Consider the following 15,668-nt stretch of genomic DNA (forward strand, 5'->3'; position numbering starts at 1 on the left):
GGTGGGCAAAAAGGCCGTGTTTCTGCAGACAGATTCTGGACAATACTCCTCTTCAGACTGGGTCCCGTTTCAATGCTCTCTCTCTCACACTCATATTCCCACCCCCCAACTCAGAAAAGACTAGGAGTAGACCTCCGGCGCTCACACTTCCAGCCAAATCCAAAATCAAACAGGCTACTCCACCTTTAAAAAAAACTTTCACCGTGGAGATTAAACCCTCTAAAGGATTTTAAGGGCCTTTAGTCTTCCAGAGCCCAAATAGCGGCAAGGTGTCTCTCATGGAGCTCTCCTCACAGAGAGCAGGAGAAGGGCTGGGGAAGTAGTCCGAGTGCACAAAGGCCCTTTGGGCTGGAGACAATCATGGGAAGAAAGTGTCTTGATGAGGGCCAGGAGGTCAATTTTCTGATCCTGTATTTTCCCCATACCCTGCCCAACACTTAAAATCAGCACTTTGAAAGGCTATCCGTCTTGCCAACCTGTTTTTGTTTTGCTGGTATCCCATCTGGTTAATGCCAGTCAGGGTCACTCCATCAGCAGCTTTTTTCTTCTCTCTTCTACTGAGAGTCCGGTTCAGGTCAGCTGACCATTCCTACACAAAGGTGGGGGGGGGGGAAGAGTTTCAAGCAGCTATCTTACATTCTGCAACAAGCACATAAGGCAGATGTCAAGATCCACAAACAAGACTTAAAACACTTAATCTTCATCTCCCCCTTGTCCCCATGCCCAAAAGGCCCACTGTCAACTCACTAACTGAATGCAAGCTGTTATGGCCACCCAGTTTGAGTAGGAGAGGAAAACCATATGTGTATGAAATTATATACATTATATATTAACTTCTTAAAACTTCCTGAAGTTAAAGTCAGCACAAAGTCCAAACATTCAGCAGCACAGTTCTTGGATAGCACGTTCAAAACAATAATTAAAAACAATCAAGTTTTCAAGTTGTAAAGAGGCTAAAAAAACCCCCTCTTCTTTAGATACTCCCTTTTAAAAGGGCTGTTGATAAAACAAGCACCAAGCTAAAACAGAATTTCTCTTCCTGGCTATTCCTCACCATCAAGATACATACACATTTATGATCTAAAAATAGATTTAAAAGATTTTTAAAAGAAATTTACATTGGATTTTAATTGTTTTTCCACAGGTAACAACTGTCTTTTGAGAACAGCCTAGATTACAAGTAACACAGACACACAAAGCACCCAGCTGCAGAACAGAATTCCGGCAGCTTATTGGGCAGGGGGCGGGATTACTTCTCCTATTATCCAGTGAGGCTCCGCCAATAAGAGGGGTGGGGAGATGATTTTATCCCTCAGTGCCTTCAAGAGATTTCCACCAAGCCCTCGCCTTTATCCTGGCAAGTTGCAGAAGCTGCAGCAACACCAGCAGGCCTGAGGCTGGAAGGAGCTGCCCGTGCCAGCGGAGGCAGTGCGCTGGGTGCTGGGCGACAGCAGGCAGGAGGATGAACAGGGCGGTGTCCATCTCCACCCACCCCCTCCCAGCGATAGGAAGAGGCCAGAGGGAACTGAGCCTTCCCTTCCTTCAACTTGCAATCCTGCTCTGAGGTTTAGTTCTTCAAGGGGCCACTCACTATCCTGAGGAAGACAGTCGCAGTGACAAAGGTCATTCTCTGGAATGTACTGTGGCAGTTTTGCTTTCTTCTGTAAAGGCAGGCTTCTGTACTTTTTCAAAGAGGGGAGAGGGGCTGGGAGGGGGTTGCTGACAAAAGCCCCCTGCAAAGAAGAAGCAGAGGAGAAAAGGCGAAGACGGCTTCTCTCCCATGACTCCTCCTCCTCGAAAGAACTGCATTCACAACAGAAGTCGTTTAAAACAAACACAGTAATCACGGAAGGAAAGGGCACTCCCCCCTCCTTCCCTGCCACTGACAAGATTTGCCCCGCAAAGCTGCCACAGTGGCCGGTCTAGGACAGAAACTCTTTACAAAGCAGCACGGCCTGAACTTGCAAAGTAACCAGTCCGCCCACGTGAACATTTGCCTGTTCAACACCGCTCTTCAGAGAGGGAAGGCACGTTAGTCTTTAAGGTGTCACAAGAATCTTGTTTATTTTTGTTTTGTTGTTTTTAAACTACAGTCCTTCACATGCATCTGATAAAGCAAGCCACAGAAGCTTATACTTGAACAAAACTTGGAGTAGAAAATCTTTAATATGCCACAAGAATGATAGCAACAAGGCAGTATATACGTCCATGAATTGTCTGGATAATAATGAAAATTTTGGATTTAAAATCAGTGATTTCAATTAGATTTAAATCCATCTGCTAGCTACATCTAACAAACCATCCTGAGGACAGGTGCTTCACTAACTTGTGGAGGCGGGCCACGCCTTGTTGCTATGCCAGCATGCTCTATTAAATTTGCATTCAGGGAACAAGAATGTCTGAAACCATCTTCCAGGCACCACTCCAAAGGGATTAATTGCCCCTGTGATGTATAAAATAGTCCCTTCGGTGCTGCCCAGAGCCATGCCTGCAAACACTCCTTCATGCAGATTATTACTTCCGTTCTTGGTTGAAGCTTAAATCACCCAGGAGCATCTAACAAGTTCATACAGAAGCAGCTGACATCTCAAATCACGCACAGGAGTAGCCACTAAGAAAATCAGGCTGGAAAAATACCTGCACAACCAGTACAAGCGTGGCAATTTTCACAGCCATTTAGAATGCCTGAACAGTAGGACTAGCTTTAAATAGAATAGCCTGAAACTTACGTCATCCTTGTCGCATGAAAAGCAAACAAAACATTTGTTAGGAAACATTTACATTCAAGGTATCTGTCCTTCAGAATACAACACAACACTGACCACATACAGAGGAAATTCGGTGCCTCGGGAGCTCCCAAGCCCTTTCCCAGCCTTATTCCGCAAACAGGCTGAATTCAGAGAATGTTTCCTCAACCTGAATCTAGAGAATTTCAAAATGAAGCGACTGTAAAGTCTGAGGGCACTGTTATTTTACTGAGTTCAGCCAGGCAGCCTGCTCTATGTCAGGTTCTACGGACCACCCAGTTCCATTTCCAGCGGAATTCTAACAATTCTAGTAATTCTCTTTTATAATTTAATATTTGCTTTGACAGTAAGTATCATTTTCCTTCCACAACAATGAGTTCTAAACCAAGCTTAGAACCCCAGTTTGTAAGGAAAAACTGATGCTGATGAAGCGGCCTGCCTGCCCTCCTAACAGGAGCAAAATTTACACAAGGACTTCTCCACAATTTTGCTTGTAGCTACTGTACCCCAATGCTACCTCCACCACCAGCAGAAAGGAAGGGGGTGTGGGGAGAGAAACTCCTCAGTATGAGAAAAGAAATAAGAGCAGAGCTGGAAGAAATGAGGGAAAAGGAGAAATTGAACATTCCTTCAGTCTCAGACAGGAAAACCCACCCACACCCCCTCCTAACACCTGTCACAGAATACCTGTGTGTGCACCCGCTCCCCAATAAAATCAACTGTACACTTGCTTATTGGCCTCAACTGGCTTTTCCTTATCCCACAAGGATTCACAGATGGTAACTAAGGCCACCCACCATAACTTATTTTATGTTTGCTTGCTTGCTTGCTTGCACAATTATTAAGCCCGGGCAGTTACGCTATTACTATTACCTGAAAGCTTCCATTTTTCTCCAGGAATTATTCATTTGTGAACAGGATGCAATTCAACAAAGACAAGTGCACAGTATTACATCTGGGCCACAAAAATGAGAAGCACAAATACAGGATGGGGGATACACTTCTGGGTAGTAGTGTATGTGAAAGAGATCTTGGGGTAAGAGTGAACTGTAAACTAAATATGAGCAGTCAGTGTGATGCAGTGACAAAAAAGGCAAACTCAGTCTTGGGTTGTATCGAAAGGGCCATTGCATCAAAATCGCAGGAGGTCATAGTCCCTCTCTATACTGCCTTGTTCAGGCCGCACTTGGAGTACTGGGTGCAGTTCTGGAGGCCTCACTTCAAAAAGGACAAAATTGAGAGGGTGCAGAGGAGAGCGACGAGGATGATCAGGGGTCTGGAGACTGAGCCCTACGAGGAAATGCTGAGGGCCTTGGGAACGTTTAGTTTGGAGGAGGTTGAGGGGGGACATGATTGCTCTCTTTAAATATTTGAAAGGCTGTCATTTGGAGGAGGGCAAGGAACTGTTCCAGTTGGCAGCAGAGGATAGGACCCGAAGCAATGGGCTTAAATTACATGCACAAAGGTACCGGCTGGACATTGGGAAAAACTTTTTCACGGTCAGAGTAGTTGAAAGGTGGAATCAGCTGCCTAGGGAGGTGGTGAGCTCCCCTTCACTGGCAGTTTTCAAGAAGAGGCTGGATGAATATTTGTCAGAAATGCTTTAGGCTGATCCTGCATTGGGCAGGGGGTTGGACTAGATGGTCTGTATGGCCCCTTCCAACTCTGTGATTCTGTGATTTAATTATAAATATATTTGAAAAATGGGGGAGGGGAGCCTTCTGCAAATGTACACTCAAGTACATTTAAAATGTTAGATTTTTCTGCCCTGAGTGAAACAAAACCTTCAGCAATTCACCAATGATTTTGATCACTAGCTACTAGCTAGCGCCCCCGCCCTCATCACAGGGCGTCACAGCCTCAGTGACACAGCCTCAGTGACACCAAATCCTACGGCCATACCGGGTGCAAGCCCTCCCTGTTGCCAGGAAATGGAAACTAAGAAGTCTCCTAGCCTCCCTCTTTATCCTTGGTGCAGGAATGCTTCAGAAGAGCTCGGTAACCACCCCCTTTGCATCTGCACAGCTGCCCACTCAGAAACAGCTGCCTCTGCCATAGGCTTGGAACATCCCAACATTCTGTGACTGGCTCTGCCTCCACGGCCAGCACTTGTTAGCAGTACCCACTACATCTTATTCAAATTCCACAAGGAACCACATGCTCAAGCAAGGTTGGAAACTCCTGAGTGTGAAGCTGGCAAAAGTATTTACAAACCAACTGTGACATAAAACTATGGAACCTATATTAAATAACCAACATTCATAGAAAGCAGGATCCCGTCTTAAGCGCTGTTCAATACGTTCCTGCAGGAACAGCAAGGAAGGGTTTGTGCTCTGCCCTTCTTCGGAACTCGTAAGGCAGAGAAACATCACCTCTGGACGCAGGACAGTACGCATTGTCTTCCCTCCTTCTACAAGAACCAAACTGAGAAACTGCACTTGCTAATGGATCCTTCCACCCACCATGACTGTGGCCTGTGCAAAGAAGAGCCACAAAGCCTGTTAACACCCTTACCTCAAACTGCGGCCAGTTCATTGACATGCCGGGACCGTGATTCGCCCTGAACCACCTCAGATCTTCAACAGCATCTGCTCCTTTGATGTTCTGTTCTAATTCACGATAAATATTTTTGTAGCTGTAAATAATGCAAGTGGATTTAGAAGCTGTCACAGATCTAGCAGCGAGAGCACTAAGACCACTAATCGTACCCACCGTCTTCTGGAGGCTGGCCCTGCTGAGGGAGAAGTTGTGTGCCATCAGACACACTCTGAATGCAAAAAGGAAGGTGAAGTCACTGCTTACGTCATTAAACAACAGCACTTCCAAGTGATGAAACCAAGTCCACTGTAGCCTAACTAACCCGCCCCCTCCACAGACAAAGGCAATGCTCAAGCATGGTGCTGAAGTAATGCTAATAAGCACTAACAGTATTAGCCCCATCTAGACAACTCATGCTCACTACACAGGGAGGGACAGCAGGCACAAGAACACGTAGTGTGAACAGGAGGAGGCAGTGCACACACACGCCATCTCCATGATCACCAACATTTGGAAAGCACCACCAGTGATCACATAGAAGGTATGTGCATGCAGACATTTCCTCTGCACCATGCATGCAACTCAATCAATCGCTCAGGGGGCAGGACAAGCACATTCAAGCCTGCTATTCCTACCTGCACAGTGAGTCAACGAGCAGACGGGCTGTCTACACACAGCTATTGTTTACGCTTAGTGATATATATGAAATGTGACAAAGTAAGCTTCAAGCCCAGCAGCACCTTAAAGACTAACAAGACTTCCAGGGAGACAGAGCAAGATGTTAATCTGTCTGTAGCAGTAGAAAAGAGCAAGAGTCCAGTAGCACCTATAAGACTAACAAAATTTGTGGTAGGGTATGAGCTCAATTTGTGGTAGGGTATGAGCTCAATTCTTCACATCTGACAAAGGGAGCTTTGAATCTTGAAAGTTGAATCTTGCTCTTCAATTGCAGACTGAAGAAGTGAGCTGTGACTCACGAAAGCTCATACCCTACCACAAATTTCGTTAGTCTTATAGGTGCTACAAGACTTCCAGAGTATAGGTTTTAGAGGACCAAAGCTCCCTTCTTCACATCTGATGAAGGGAGCTTTGAATCCTGAAAGCTGAACCTTGTTCTTCTATTACAGACTAACAAGGCTACCCACCTGAAACTAAGAAAAGTGACTGGTGGCTTTATCTGTTACGTAGCATTCTGTGTGACAGCTAAAGTGGTGGACAGTCCTCTAGACCATTGGCCTTCAACTCTTGGGGAAGGACCCACTGCACTTCAGTTTAAAATTGACTGCCCTGGTGATACTATTATTTTTGTTGATGTTTTTAAGAAGAAAAAAACTAGAAGGGGGACAAAGAAAACAAGAAAGGACTTCTATATGCACACAGCAAAAAATGAATAAAATAAAGACAGGTTCTATATTACAGGCTGGGGTTTAAAGTGCTATATTTCTGTCAAGTGCAACAATAGCATCTTTTATATGACTGACAATGCAATCCTAAACAGAGTTCATCCAGTCTAAGCCCACTGAAATCAATGGGCTTAGGCTGGAGTAACTTTAGTAGCTGAATCTTTGGTGGCTGAATCTTTGGAGCTGCCCACAGATAATCAGTTTTAATCTGTCACTGCAGGCCAGTCGTGTCTTGTTTTATTATCCTGTGCTTCTCCGAAGTCATCCAGGGCAGCACATGCACCCACCTCACCCCGCTCCTGCCACCATTTCATCAGCCCTGAGAGGTGGGAATCATTGACTGGTCCAAGATCACTCTGTGAGCCTCCCAGCAGAGTGGAGAATTGAATCTGGCTCCAACGAAGTACTACTAACTGTCTGTGCACGCAGAAAGATGGTTGCAACGGGAATCAGAAGCTTAAATTCTATTTCATCCACACCAACATTTCTTTGTGTTAAAGGAGAAGCTGCTATTACCAGCTTTTATACTTTCATCACCGGATATTTACTCGTAAAGGCTGAAATAAAGGCCGCAAAGTTTAGTTATTTAACCTATTCAAACCCCTTTGATCACCTAAATTGGGAAGCAGACTTTTTTTTTAAAGTTAAACAGAAACTTGCAAAATTGTGGGTGGCAGGCAAGATGATCCCCCCTTATCACTACCTCAAGAGGGAAATATTTTGTAAAATATTTATTTATTTGCATTATTTATAGTCTGCCTTTCTCTCTGAGACTCAAGGCAGATTACACACTGACTGCTGTGATTTGTGCAAGCACTGAAAAACAAAGAGAAAGCTTTTTTTCCTTGAGTATATTATACTAAGTACCTGACATCATTTAAACCAAGTGAAAGATCCTATAAAAATTTTAACAGCTTTCTCAGTGAAGCCATCTCAATGAGAATCTTTTGAAATTACACACAAGGTTTGCTTCTTTCTTCTCTAATCTTTTACAAAACTCCAAAGTCCAACACGAAGCATGTTAGAATCCTAAGGGCTGGGCCCAGTGATTCCATTCTGCCAGGGGCACAGCCTTCCTGGTGTTATGTGAAGGCAAATCAATCCCAAAGCATCCAACCCTCAGTCTCTCACCCTAACACTAAGATGTCAACTTGCTGCAGTGCAATTATAAGCAGACAAAATCGGAACTGATTGTGACCACGCCCCAAACACCCCACCTTGGAGGAGGGGGGAGATAACTCACTGAAACACAGGCTCTATGTGAAGCGGAAGAAGTAAAAAGGCATATTCCGCGCTAGGGATCATCCGGAAGGGGGCCGAAAAATAAAACTGCCAGTATAGTAATGCTCTTATTCCAGGCCCTGGTGTAGCCATATTTGGGATACTGTGTACAGTTCTGGTCACTGCCTTTCAAGGACATAGAACAGCTAGAAAAAGTACACCAAGGGACAACTAAAATGATTACAGTGTTTGAGAGCCTGTCTTACGGGGGCAAGCTAAAGCACATGGAACTTTTCCGTTTGGAAAAAAGGCGAAAGAAGGGCGATGTGACAGAAATGTACAAAATGATGCAGAGGGTGGATGAAGAAAAGCTCCTCTCTCACAACCTGAATACTACAACTTGGGGTCACTCTATCAAGCAATAGGGTTCGATTGGCAGGATGTTAAAGACTGACAAAATGAAGTACTACTTCATCCAATGGGTAGCTGACTTGTGGAAATCATGACCACTAGTTTAGATTTCAAAAGGGAACTTGGCATATATATATGGAAGATATGTCTATCTTTGGCCAACAGCCATGACAGCTACATGGAGCATTCTGGTCTCAGAGGACAAACGCCTCCAATTTCCAGATGCTGCAAGGCAGCTTGTAGATCAGGGCTCTTGTCTGCAGGCCCTGCTTGGGAGCCCCCCTCTCCCCTTGCTCCTCGTGGCAGTGGAAGCAGGACGCTGGACCAGAGGGACTGCTGGACTGGACCGGCGGGGCTCCTCGGCTCCTAACGTCATCCTGGCTTTCATTTACGCTTTTTTTCTTCACATCAAGACTTCACCATGAAATGGCTTGGGCTTCACACACTTACCTTCCAGTAGTAGATAAGTCAAGATGTTCCTGAACTTCCAGTAGCACTTCTCGAAAAAAACGAAGGCGTTTGTCTTCAAACTGCTGACAGTTTTCAAAAACCTGCTCCATATTTTCCATATACTGAGGTGTAGCATTGTCCAGCTCTTTAAGAGATCTTTCATATTTTTCTTTTGTCTTTAAAACAAAAGGCACATTAACACGTGTCAATTGTGCAGTAAACCTACCCAAACCATTTGTAGCAGGCTATAACAATGAATATTTTACAACATTTAGAAAATGTATGTAGTACAATTTTACCTTGCCCTACTTTCAAGGAGCACAGGGGTAACATACGGTTATAGTACCAAACGTGCTCAAAACACGGGCGAGGCTAAAATTAGGCCTAAAACTTGGCTCAAGATTCCACAAAACCCCACGTCCAAGGCAAGGCTCTAATATGATCTAGCATCAAGTTTCTGTAATGAATTAATTTACAAGCAGAGAATGCTAATTTCTCTATGATCTGATTAACAGCGTTTGCAACATTTCTGCTATTCAAAAATATTTCAGGGTTTTTTCCTAAAATAAAACGTTTGCTATGTTGTAAATAAAATAAAATAATTGGCACATAGACAAGAGAATTCTGAACTTCCACTATAGAACAAAAGTGGCTTCTTGGAGGTTCAAAAGCAGCCGCCCGCATCAGGTTCAGTGTTCGGGGAACATGGAATTGCTACGAGTGAGGCACGTGCTGTGCTTTTACAATGTGGGTAACATTTACTTTATCTGTGCAGCTTAAAAATACCAGCATTAGCCATGTATTCCAGTTATACAGGCTAATATTTATAGTCACATTCCAGTTGGAGCTACTTAAGATGGAGGAACTTTGCTCAATGGAGTGATAGGATCCACCCCATCATTTATCCCGTTTTATTACAATTTTGTTCCCCATTTGAGAGCTCACACTTTGTGTTAAATGTTTATATTAAACCAAATTCATTACTAAAGTTAATCACAAATATCTCATCATTACGTACCTGCTTTATAGTCTTAGATAGAACAAGGGACTGCTTTTTCACATAATTGGGAGGGAGGGAGCTGGAATGAGTGTGATATGCTCTCTGCTACCATACACCCTAAGATGCATAGAATGAATGTGCTAACAGTATAAAACACATGCAAATCATTTTATGCCTCATTCCAGAGATCACTCCCATAACAGCTGACATAGCAAGATGGAAGCAGGATGCTACAAGCTTTGTTAACTGGCATATTTGATTTGTCGGATATCCCATTCCACATGGATGCTGACTAACAGAGCTTTTACTGTATGGCTATTTGTGTGCTTGGGATACCACGGGGTAAAGCACTGCAGCATGCAAAGCTTACCTTCAGCACATCCTGTTTACTTCTATCTACTTTGTCCTGCAATTTCTTTAGCTGTTCTGGATTCAGGGTTGGGTCAGCTTTACTATTAGCCTCTCTGGATACTGCAAGCTTTTCTTCTTTGCAGGCTGCATGGTATGCTTTCTTAGACGCTTCCACCTAAATGACATATTTTAACACAAACTTCAACTTTGTACAGCACTAGCAAGTACTCATCACAGCATAAATACTTTTCTTAAGGTAATAAACACTGTTAAAAGGAGGCTTTATTTAAGAAGAACCTGCTTTTCAGGACTAAAAAACAACATACATAAATCAGTGTAGATAAATGGAGGGGAGGGGGCATGAGGACAGGAACTTTGCCCTTTAACCCTTTCCCCTCCTCAGTGGCCAGCAGTGGCTCTCAATTTCTATTCTCCCAATACCACCCGTTGTCCCCCACACACAAACACTGAATGGTTCTCTGGCTCCCATGATGGGAACTCAGGCTCCAACCTTAATGGCCACTGCCTGGCCATTGCTCTTCCCGGTTCCTGTGGCTGACTAGCCTCTCTCCTCTGATGGCTGCACATGCTTTAGTGTTGCACTTGACATATGGGGAGTTTACCCCCAAATCAGGAGCTTTTAAAAACATTTTTTCCCACTGCAAACTTGGGCGTTAACCTGGGATTGTCAAACTCCAAATTATAGCTATGCTCGGCCTTGTTATGCTGATTTCCCTATCTGCATGATGGCCAGCCTTCAGCAGATAGATAAGCGGATAAACAATGGAACACCACAAATTGTTGCAAAAATAATAATGGATTATTACAGGAGCAGGTCTGACACATGTAGTACCAAGTTATAATAAAATCTACGACATTTGTGAATCAGTTAAGCCAATTGATTGGTTAAAAGGCAAGTGACTGACCAATTCTTTAAATAAATTCGTATGTTTATTTATTTAGGAAAAATTATGCTACCTCTCCAGGAATCGGTCTGAGGCAGCTTACAAAATAAAAATAATAACAACAAAACATTAAAAGAAAGAGCCAGCATGGTATAGTGGTTAGAGCATTTGTTCTTGTAGAGAAATGCCATTCCTGGCAAGGATGGTGTAGGATCCTGAAACTGGTAGCTTATCAATAAAGGTCTTTAACTCATGCAGTGAAGTCTTTTTAAGAGTTTTCGCAGATCCTTAGAGATTGCCAGGAATCCATTTTTCCTCGGACCTGAGTAACCGTAGAATCCTGACACCGGCGCCACGGCAGAGGGAGAAGATAAGGATACCAGAGCTACAGGGAATACCGAGGAACCACCCAAGACCCCGCTGATGGGTGTGGACTCGGCACAGGTGCACCGATTGGAGCTGGAGTGCAGCCCCGGCGGCCTGGTGATTCCAGATCCTGGCTGGGAGCCACTCTGCTAGGATGGACCTCTTGAGTGGCATCAGTTGGATCGTCAGGGGAGCTATCTGTTTAGACAAAGTCTTCTGGGAGAGGGACTTCTTGAGAGAGAAGAAGGACAGGGAACTCGAGCCAGAGGAGCTGTTAGGAACAACCTCCGCGGAGTTGGTGCAGGTGCTTTGGGCCCAGATGGGGGAGATAAGCTGCCCTCTAAGACCTCCAAGATCAAGATGGCCAGCCGGATCAAGAAGCTCCACAGCTGATGGATCAGCAACTTCCCCCCCTTCAGATGGGCAAGAAGCCCAAGCCTGGTGACCCCCCGATCCAACCCATTCCCCCTGATGGAGGGCCTGCGGGAGGAGTCCCAGGGCGTCAACCCCCAACAGGCACTGGGGCTACACAAGCTGGAAACACATTCCTAGAGTGATGTTCCTATTACAAACTATCCCAATTATTAAGGGAAAAAAACAATTTGATAAGTGGCAAAAGAAAATATCGGACTTTGTCTGGGCGGGGAAAAAAACGAGAGTAAAGATAAAAGTACTGTGTGACGCAAAAGAAAGGGGTGGTTTACAATTACCAAATTTAAAGTTATATCATGATGCAGTATGTTTAACATGGATGAATGAATGGGTGAACTTAGCTAATCAAACATTGTTAGCTCTAGAGGGTTTCAATAATGTATTCGGATGGCATGCGTATTTATGGTACAAAAAGCATAAAATGGATGGTATGTTCCAGCACCATTATGTAAGAGGGAATATATTTAAGATTTGGCAAAAATATAAAAAATTTGTAGGGGAGAAAAGACCATTGTGGATTGTCCCAGCAGAAGTGATAAGACCACATTCAGAATATAATGGAGATGAATGGTTAACATATAAAGAATTATTGATGGCGGAAGGATATGTCTATACATTGAAGAGTCAAAAAGATCTATCATTTGAATATGGGTGGCTACAATATAGACAAATAAATGATATATATATGAAGTTGACAAAAGGAAGGTGGGGTTCAGGGAAAAGAATTCAGAACTAGAGGAGTTGTTGCTAAGAGAGGGACCAAAGACGATCTCTAAGGTATATAAATTGTTACTGAAATGGGACACAGAAGATGAAGTAATTAAGACGCAGATGGTAAAATGAGCAATAAATTTTAATAGAGAAATAATGATGGAGGCCTGGGAATATTTGTGGAAAAATACGTTAAAAATATCAACGTGTCAACATAAGAGCAAACTGTTATAAAATGTTGTATAGATGGTACTTGACACCAAAAAAGTTGGCTAATATGAGTAAAGATATGTCAAATAAGTGCTGGAAACGTAAACAACAAGAAGGCTCCTTTTACCATATGTGGTGGTCATGTGAAAAAGCTAAATCCTTTTGGGCTGATTCATGAGAAAATAGTGCAAATTTTGAAGGTTAACCTGAGTAAAAGTTTGGAACTGTTACTGTTAGGATTAAATATGAAAAAGATTAATGTTAGAGATAGAACATTGTTATTTTATATGATTGTGGCAGCAAGGTTGTTATATGCAAAATACTGGAAACAAGAGAAGATACCGGAAACTGAAGAATGGATTCAAAAGCTGTTATACATGGCGGAGATGGATAAAATGACGAGAAAACTGAGAGAACAAAACTCAAAAGAATTTCAAAAAGACTGGCAGAAAATGAAAGATTACTTAGAAAATGAATGGGATTTAAAAGGGAAATTAGTAATCTTTGATAACTACTGAAAGATAGATATTAAGTGACTTTACCTGTAATTAAAATGATAAGATGTAAATTAGATGTAATGATCAGGGATAGAATTATTCTAGCGCTGTTGGAAGTCAAAATAAAAGGGGGGGAGGGGGGCATACATTAGTCAGGGGATGAATAATCAATGTTTCTATATTGGATGTATATGCTAACCTACCAAAAATAAATAAAACTTTTTTTTAAAAAAAGAAACACGTTTTGAAGGAGATCCCGAAGAATTGGGGTATTTTGTAGTACAAGTGACAGAGTTCCTGAGAGAGTGGGGCCACACTTTCCCCAGTGAAGCCAGCTGGGTGAGTTACCTGGGTTCTAGGCTGGGGGGAAGAAGCAGCAAAGTGGTATGTTACCCTCTACGCAGGCAGAGCCCCAGAACTCTTGAGCGTAAGAGCCATTATGCATGCGCTCAAGGAGCAGTACAAAGACCCCCTCGAAGAAGAGAGGGCATGGACCAAGCTGAAGCGTATGAGGCAGGGAAACCACTCTGTGCATGAGTATGCAGCAGATTTTCATGTGCTCATGGCTAAGGTGCAAGGCTGAATTATTTTGTGGCCGCTTGAACCCAGACCTTGTGGCTAAAGCTATGATCCAAGATGACCCATGCACTCTATTGGGGTGGATCCAACTGGCATGTGAAATTGAGAACAGAGATCAAGTGGTGAAACTGCTCTGTCTCCAACATCAAGCAGGCCAATGGCGAGGAGCCACGGAGTACAAAGTGGGGGGGGGGACAAGCTTAGTCCAAAAGAGCTGATTGTCCCGGCTGAAAAGGAAAAGAAGATGAAACAAGGGCCGTGCCTGAAATGTGGAGCTGCTGGCCATTTCGCAGCAGAATGCTCCAGCGTGAAGAAGGCTCTCCTGGAAAAGAAGGAGGGATCTAAGAGAGGGTCATCTGGCCATTCGAAGCCGGGGGGAGCAGCAGTGCAAGCCAGCGAGGAAGCGGCAACGGCAGGAACAAACGGAGGTAGCAACAGCTCGAGAAGCAGCACCCCCTCCAGCAGCAAAGGAGAAGAGGCACCACTGGCAGGAAACGGCAGAGACCTGGCGTGAAGGGCACAAGCCAGCAGGTCCCAGAGGAGCCAGTGCCGCAAATGGCGAGGCCCAAGGAAACTTTAGTTTTTTATCCCTATCACCCTAGTAAACCCATGGAAAGTGACTCATATCAGAGTTTGAGCCTTAATTGACTCTGGGTGCAGACGAGATTTAATAGCCCCTGCTTTAGTAACTGGGTTGGGACTGGACCTGGTGAAGCTGCCAGAGCCTCTCAGGTTTGAGGAGATGGACAGAATCCTCACGAAAGGAACACCCCCACTTATGAGGCTGAGTTAACCCCGGTGGGGATGGGGAGTCACTGGGAGGAGAGAACTTTTGTAGTAAGCCCTATCACGAAGTTTCCAGTGGTGCTAGGGGTACGCTGGCTCTATGACCACAACCCCTACATACAGTGGAAGTTGGGCTTACTCCTGGCGGGGGAGTGTCAGAAACACGTGTGGGACTTAAAGTGGGGAACCAACCCCCCTTCCAAGCGTGAAACTGTGTGCCTTACAAGGGAGGAAATCGGAGAAATCCCCTCAGTATCATGATCTGAGCCGAGTTTTTGAGGAAAAGGAGGCTGATGAACTTCCCCCTCACAGACTGCACCACTGAACTGATCCCTGGCCAAATCTTCCTAAGGTGACGCTGTACGCTATGAGTCTGGCTGAACAAAAGGAGTTTCGCAAATTCATTGATAAAAATCTGGAGAGGGTTTCATTCGACCTGCGAGTTCCCCCTATGCTGCCCCAGCGTTGTTCCGCAAAAAGGAGGATGGGGGTTTGCAGTTGTGCACTGACTATAGAGGAATTAATGAAGTTTCCATGTCAAATGCTTATCCCCTGCCCCTCATTAGAGACTTTCTGGGAGTGGTGGCCATGGGGAAGATCTTTACAAAATTGGATTTAAGAGATGCTTACTTCAGAGTGCATATTTGAAAGGGAGATGAATGAAAGACTGCTTTCAACACCCCCCTGGGACAATTTGAGTATCTTGTCATGTCGTTTGGTCTCCAAGGAGCACCTGGAGTCTTCATGAAGATTAATGAAGCTCTACATAAATACCTATACAAAGGGGTGGTAGTTTATCTTGATGATGTGCTTATATATTCTGATAATTACAAGTTGCATGTAAAGCTGTTCCAAGAGGTTCTGAGTACTCTTCACAAAAACAAATTATATGCCAAACTGTCTTAAGTGTGAGTTTCATAAGGAAGACTTGGTTTTCCTGGGCTATCTAATCTCCTGCCAGGGACTGGGGATGGACCCTGCCAAAATCCAGGATGTGCTGGGGTGGGAAGCACCTAAAACCAGATGCCAACTGCAGTCCTTTTTGGACTTTGCAAATTTTT

General features: G+C 44.1%; 1 protein-coding gene across 2 annotated transcripts in view; it reads right to left on the bottom strand.

Annotated features, from left to right (window-relative positions):
- Positions 1–15,668, bottom strand: part of PACSIN2 (protein kinase C and casein kinase substrate in neurons 2) — an 81,734-nt gene that overhangs the window by 19,554 nt on the left and 46,512 nt on the right. For both annotated transcript variants that reach the window (XM_055000335.1, XM_055000334.1), the window contains exons 5-8: positions 10,141–10,296; positions 8,771–8,946; positions 5,262–5,382; positions 477–589 (exon numbers count right to left, since the gene is read on the bottom strand). In XM_055000335.1, the coding sequence (XP_054856310.1) occupies positions 477–589; positions 5,262–5,382; positions 8,771–8,946; positions 10,141–10,296 (566 nt within the window). The remainder of the gene's footprint in view (positions 1–476; positions 590–5,261; positions 5,383–8,770; positions 8,947–10,140; positions 10,297–15,668) is intronic.

The sequence above is a fragment of the Eublepharis macularius genome, chromosome 16 (assembly GCF_028583425.1).
Source record: "Eublepharis macularius isolate TG4126 chromosome 16, MPM_Emac_v1.0, whole genome shotgun sequence".
Lineage (NCBI taxonomy): Eukaryota > Metazoa > Chordata > Lepidosauria > Squamata > Eublepharidae > Eublepharis > Eublepharis macularius.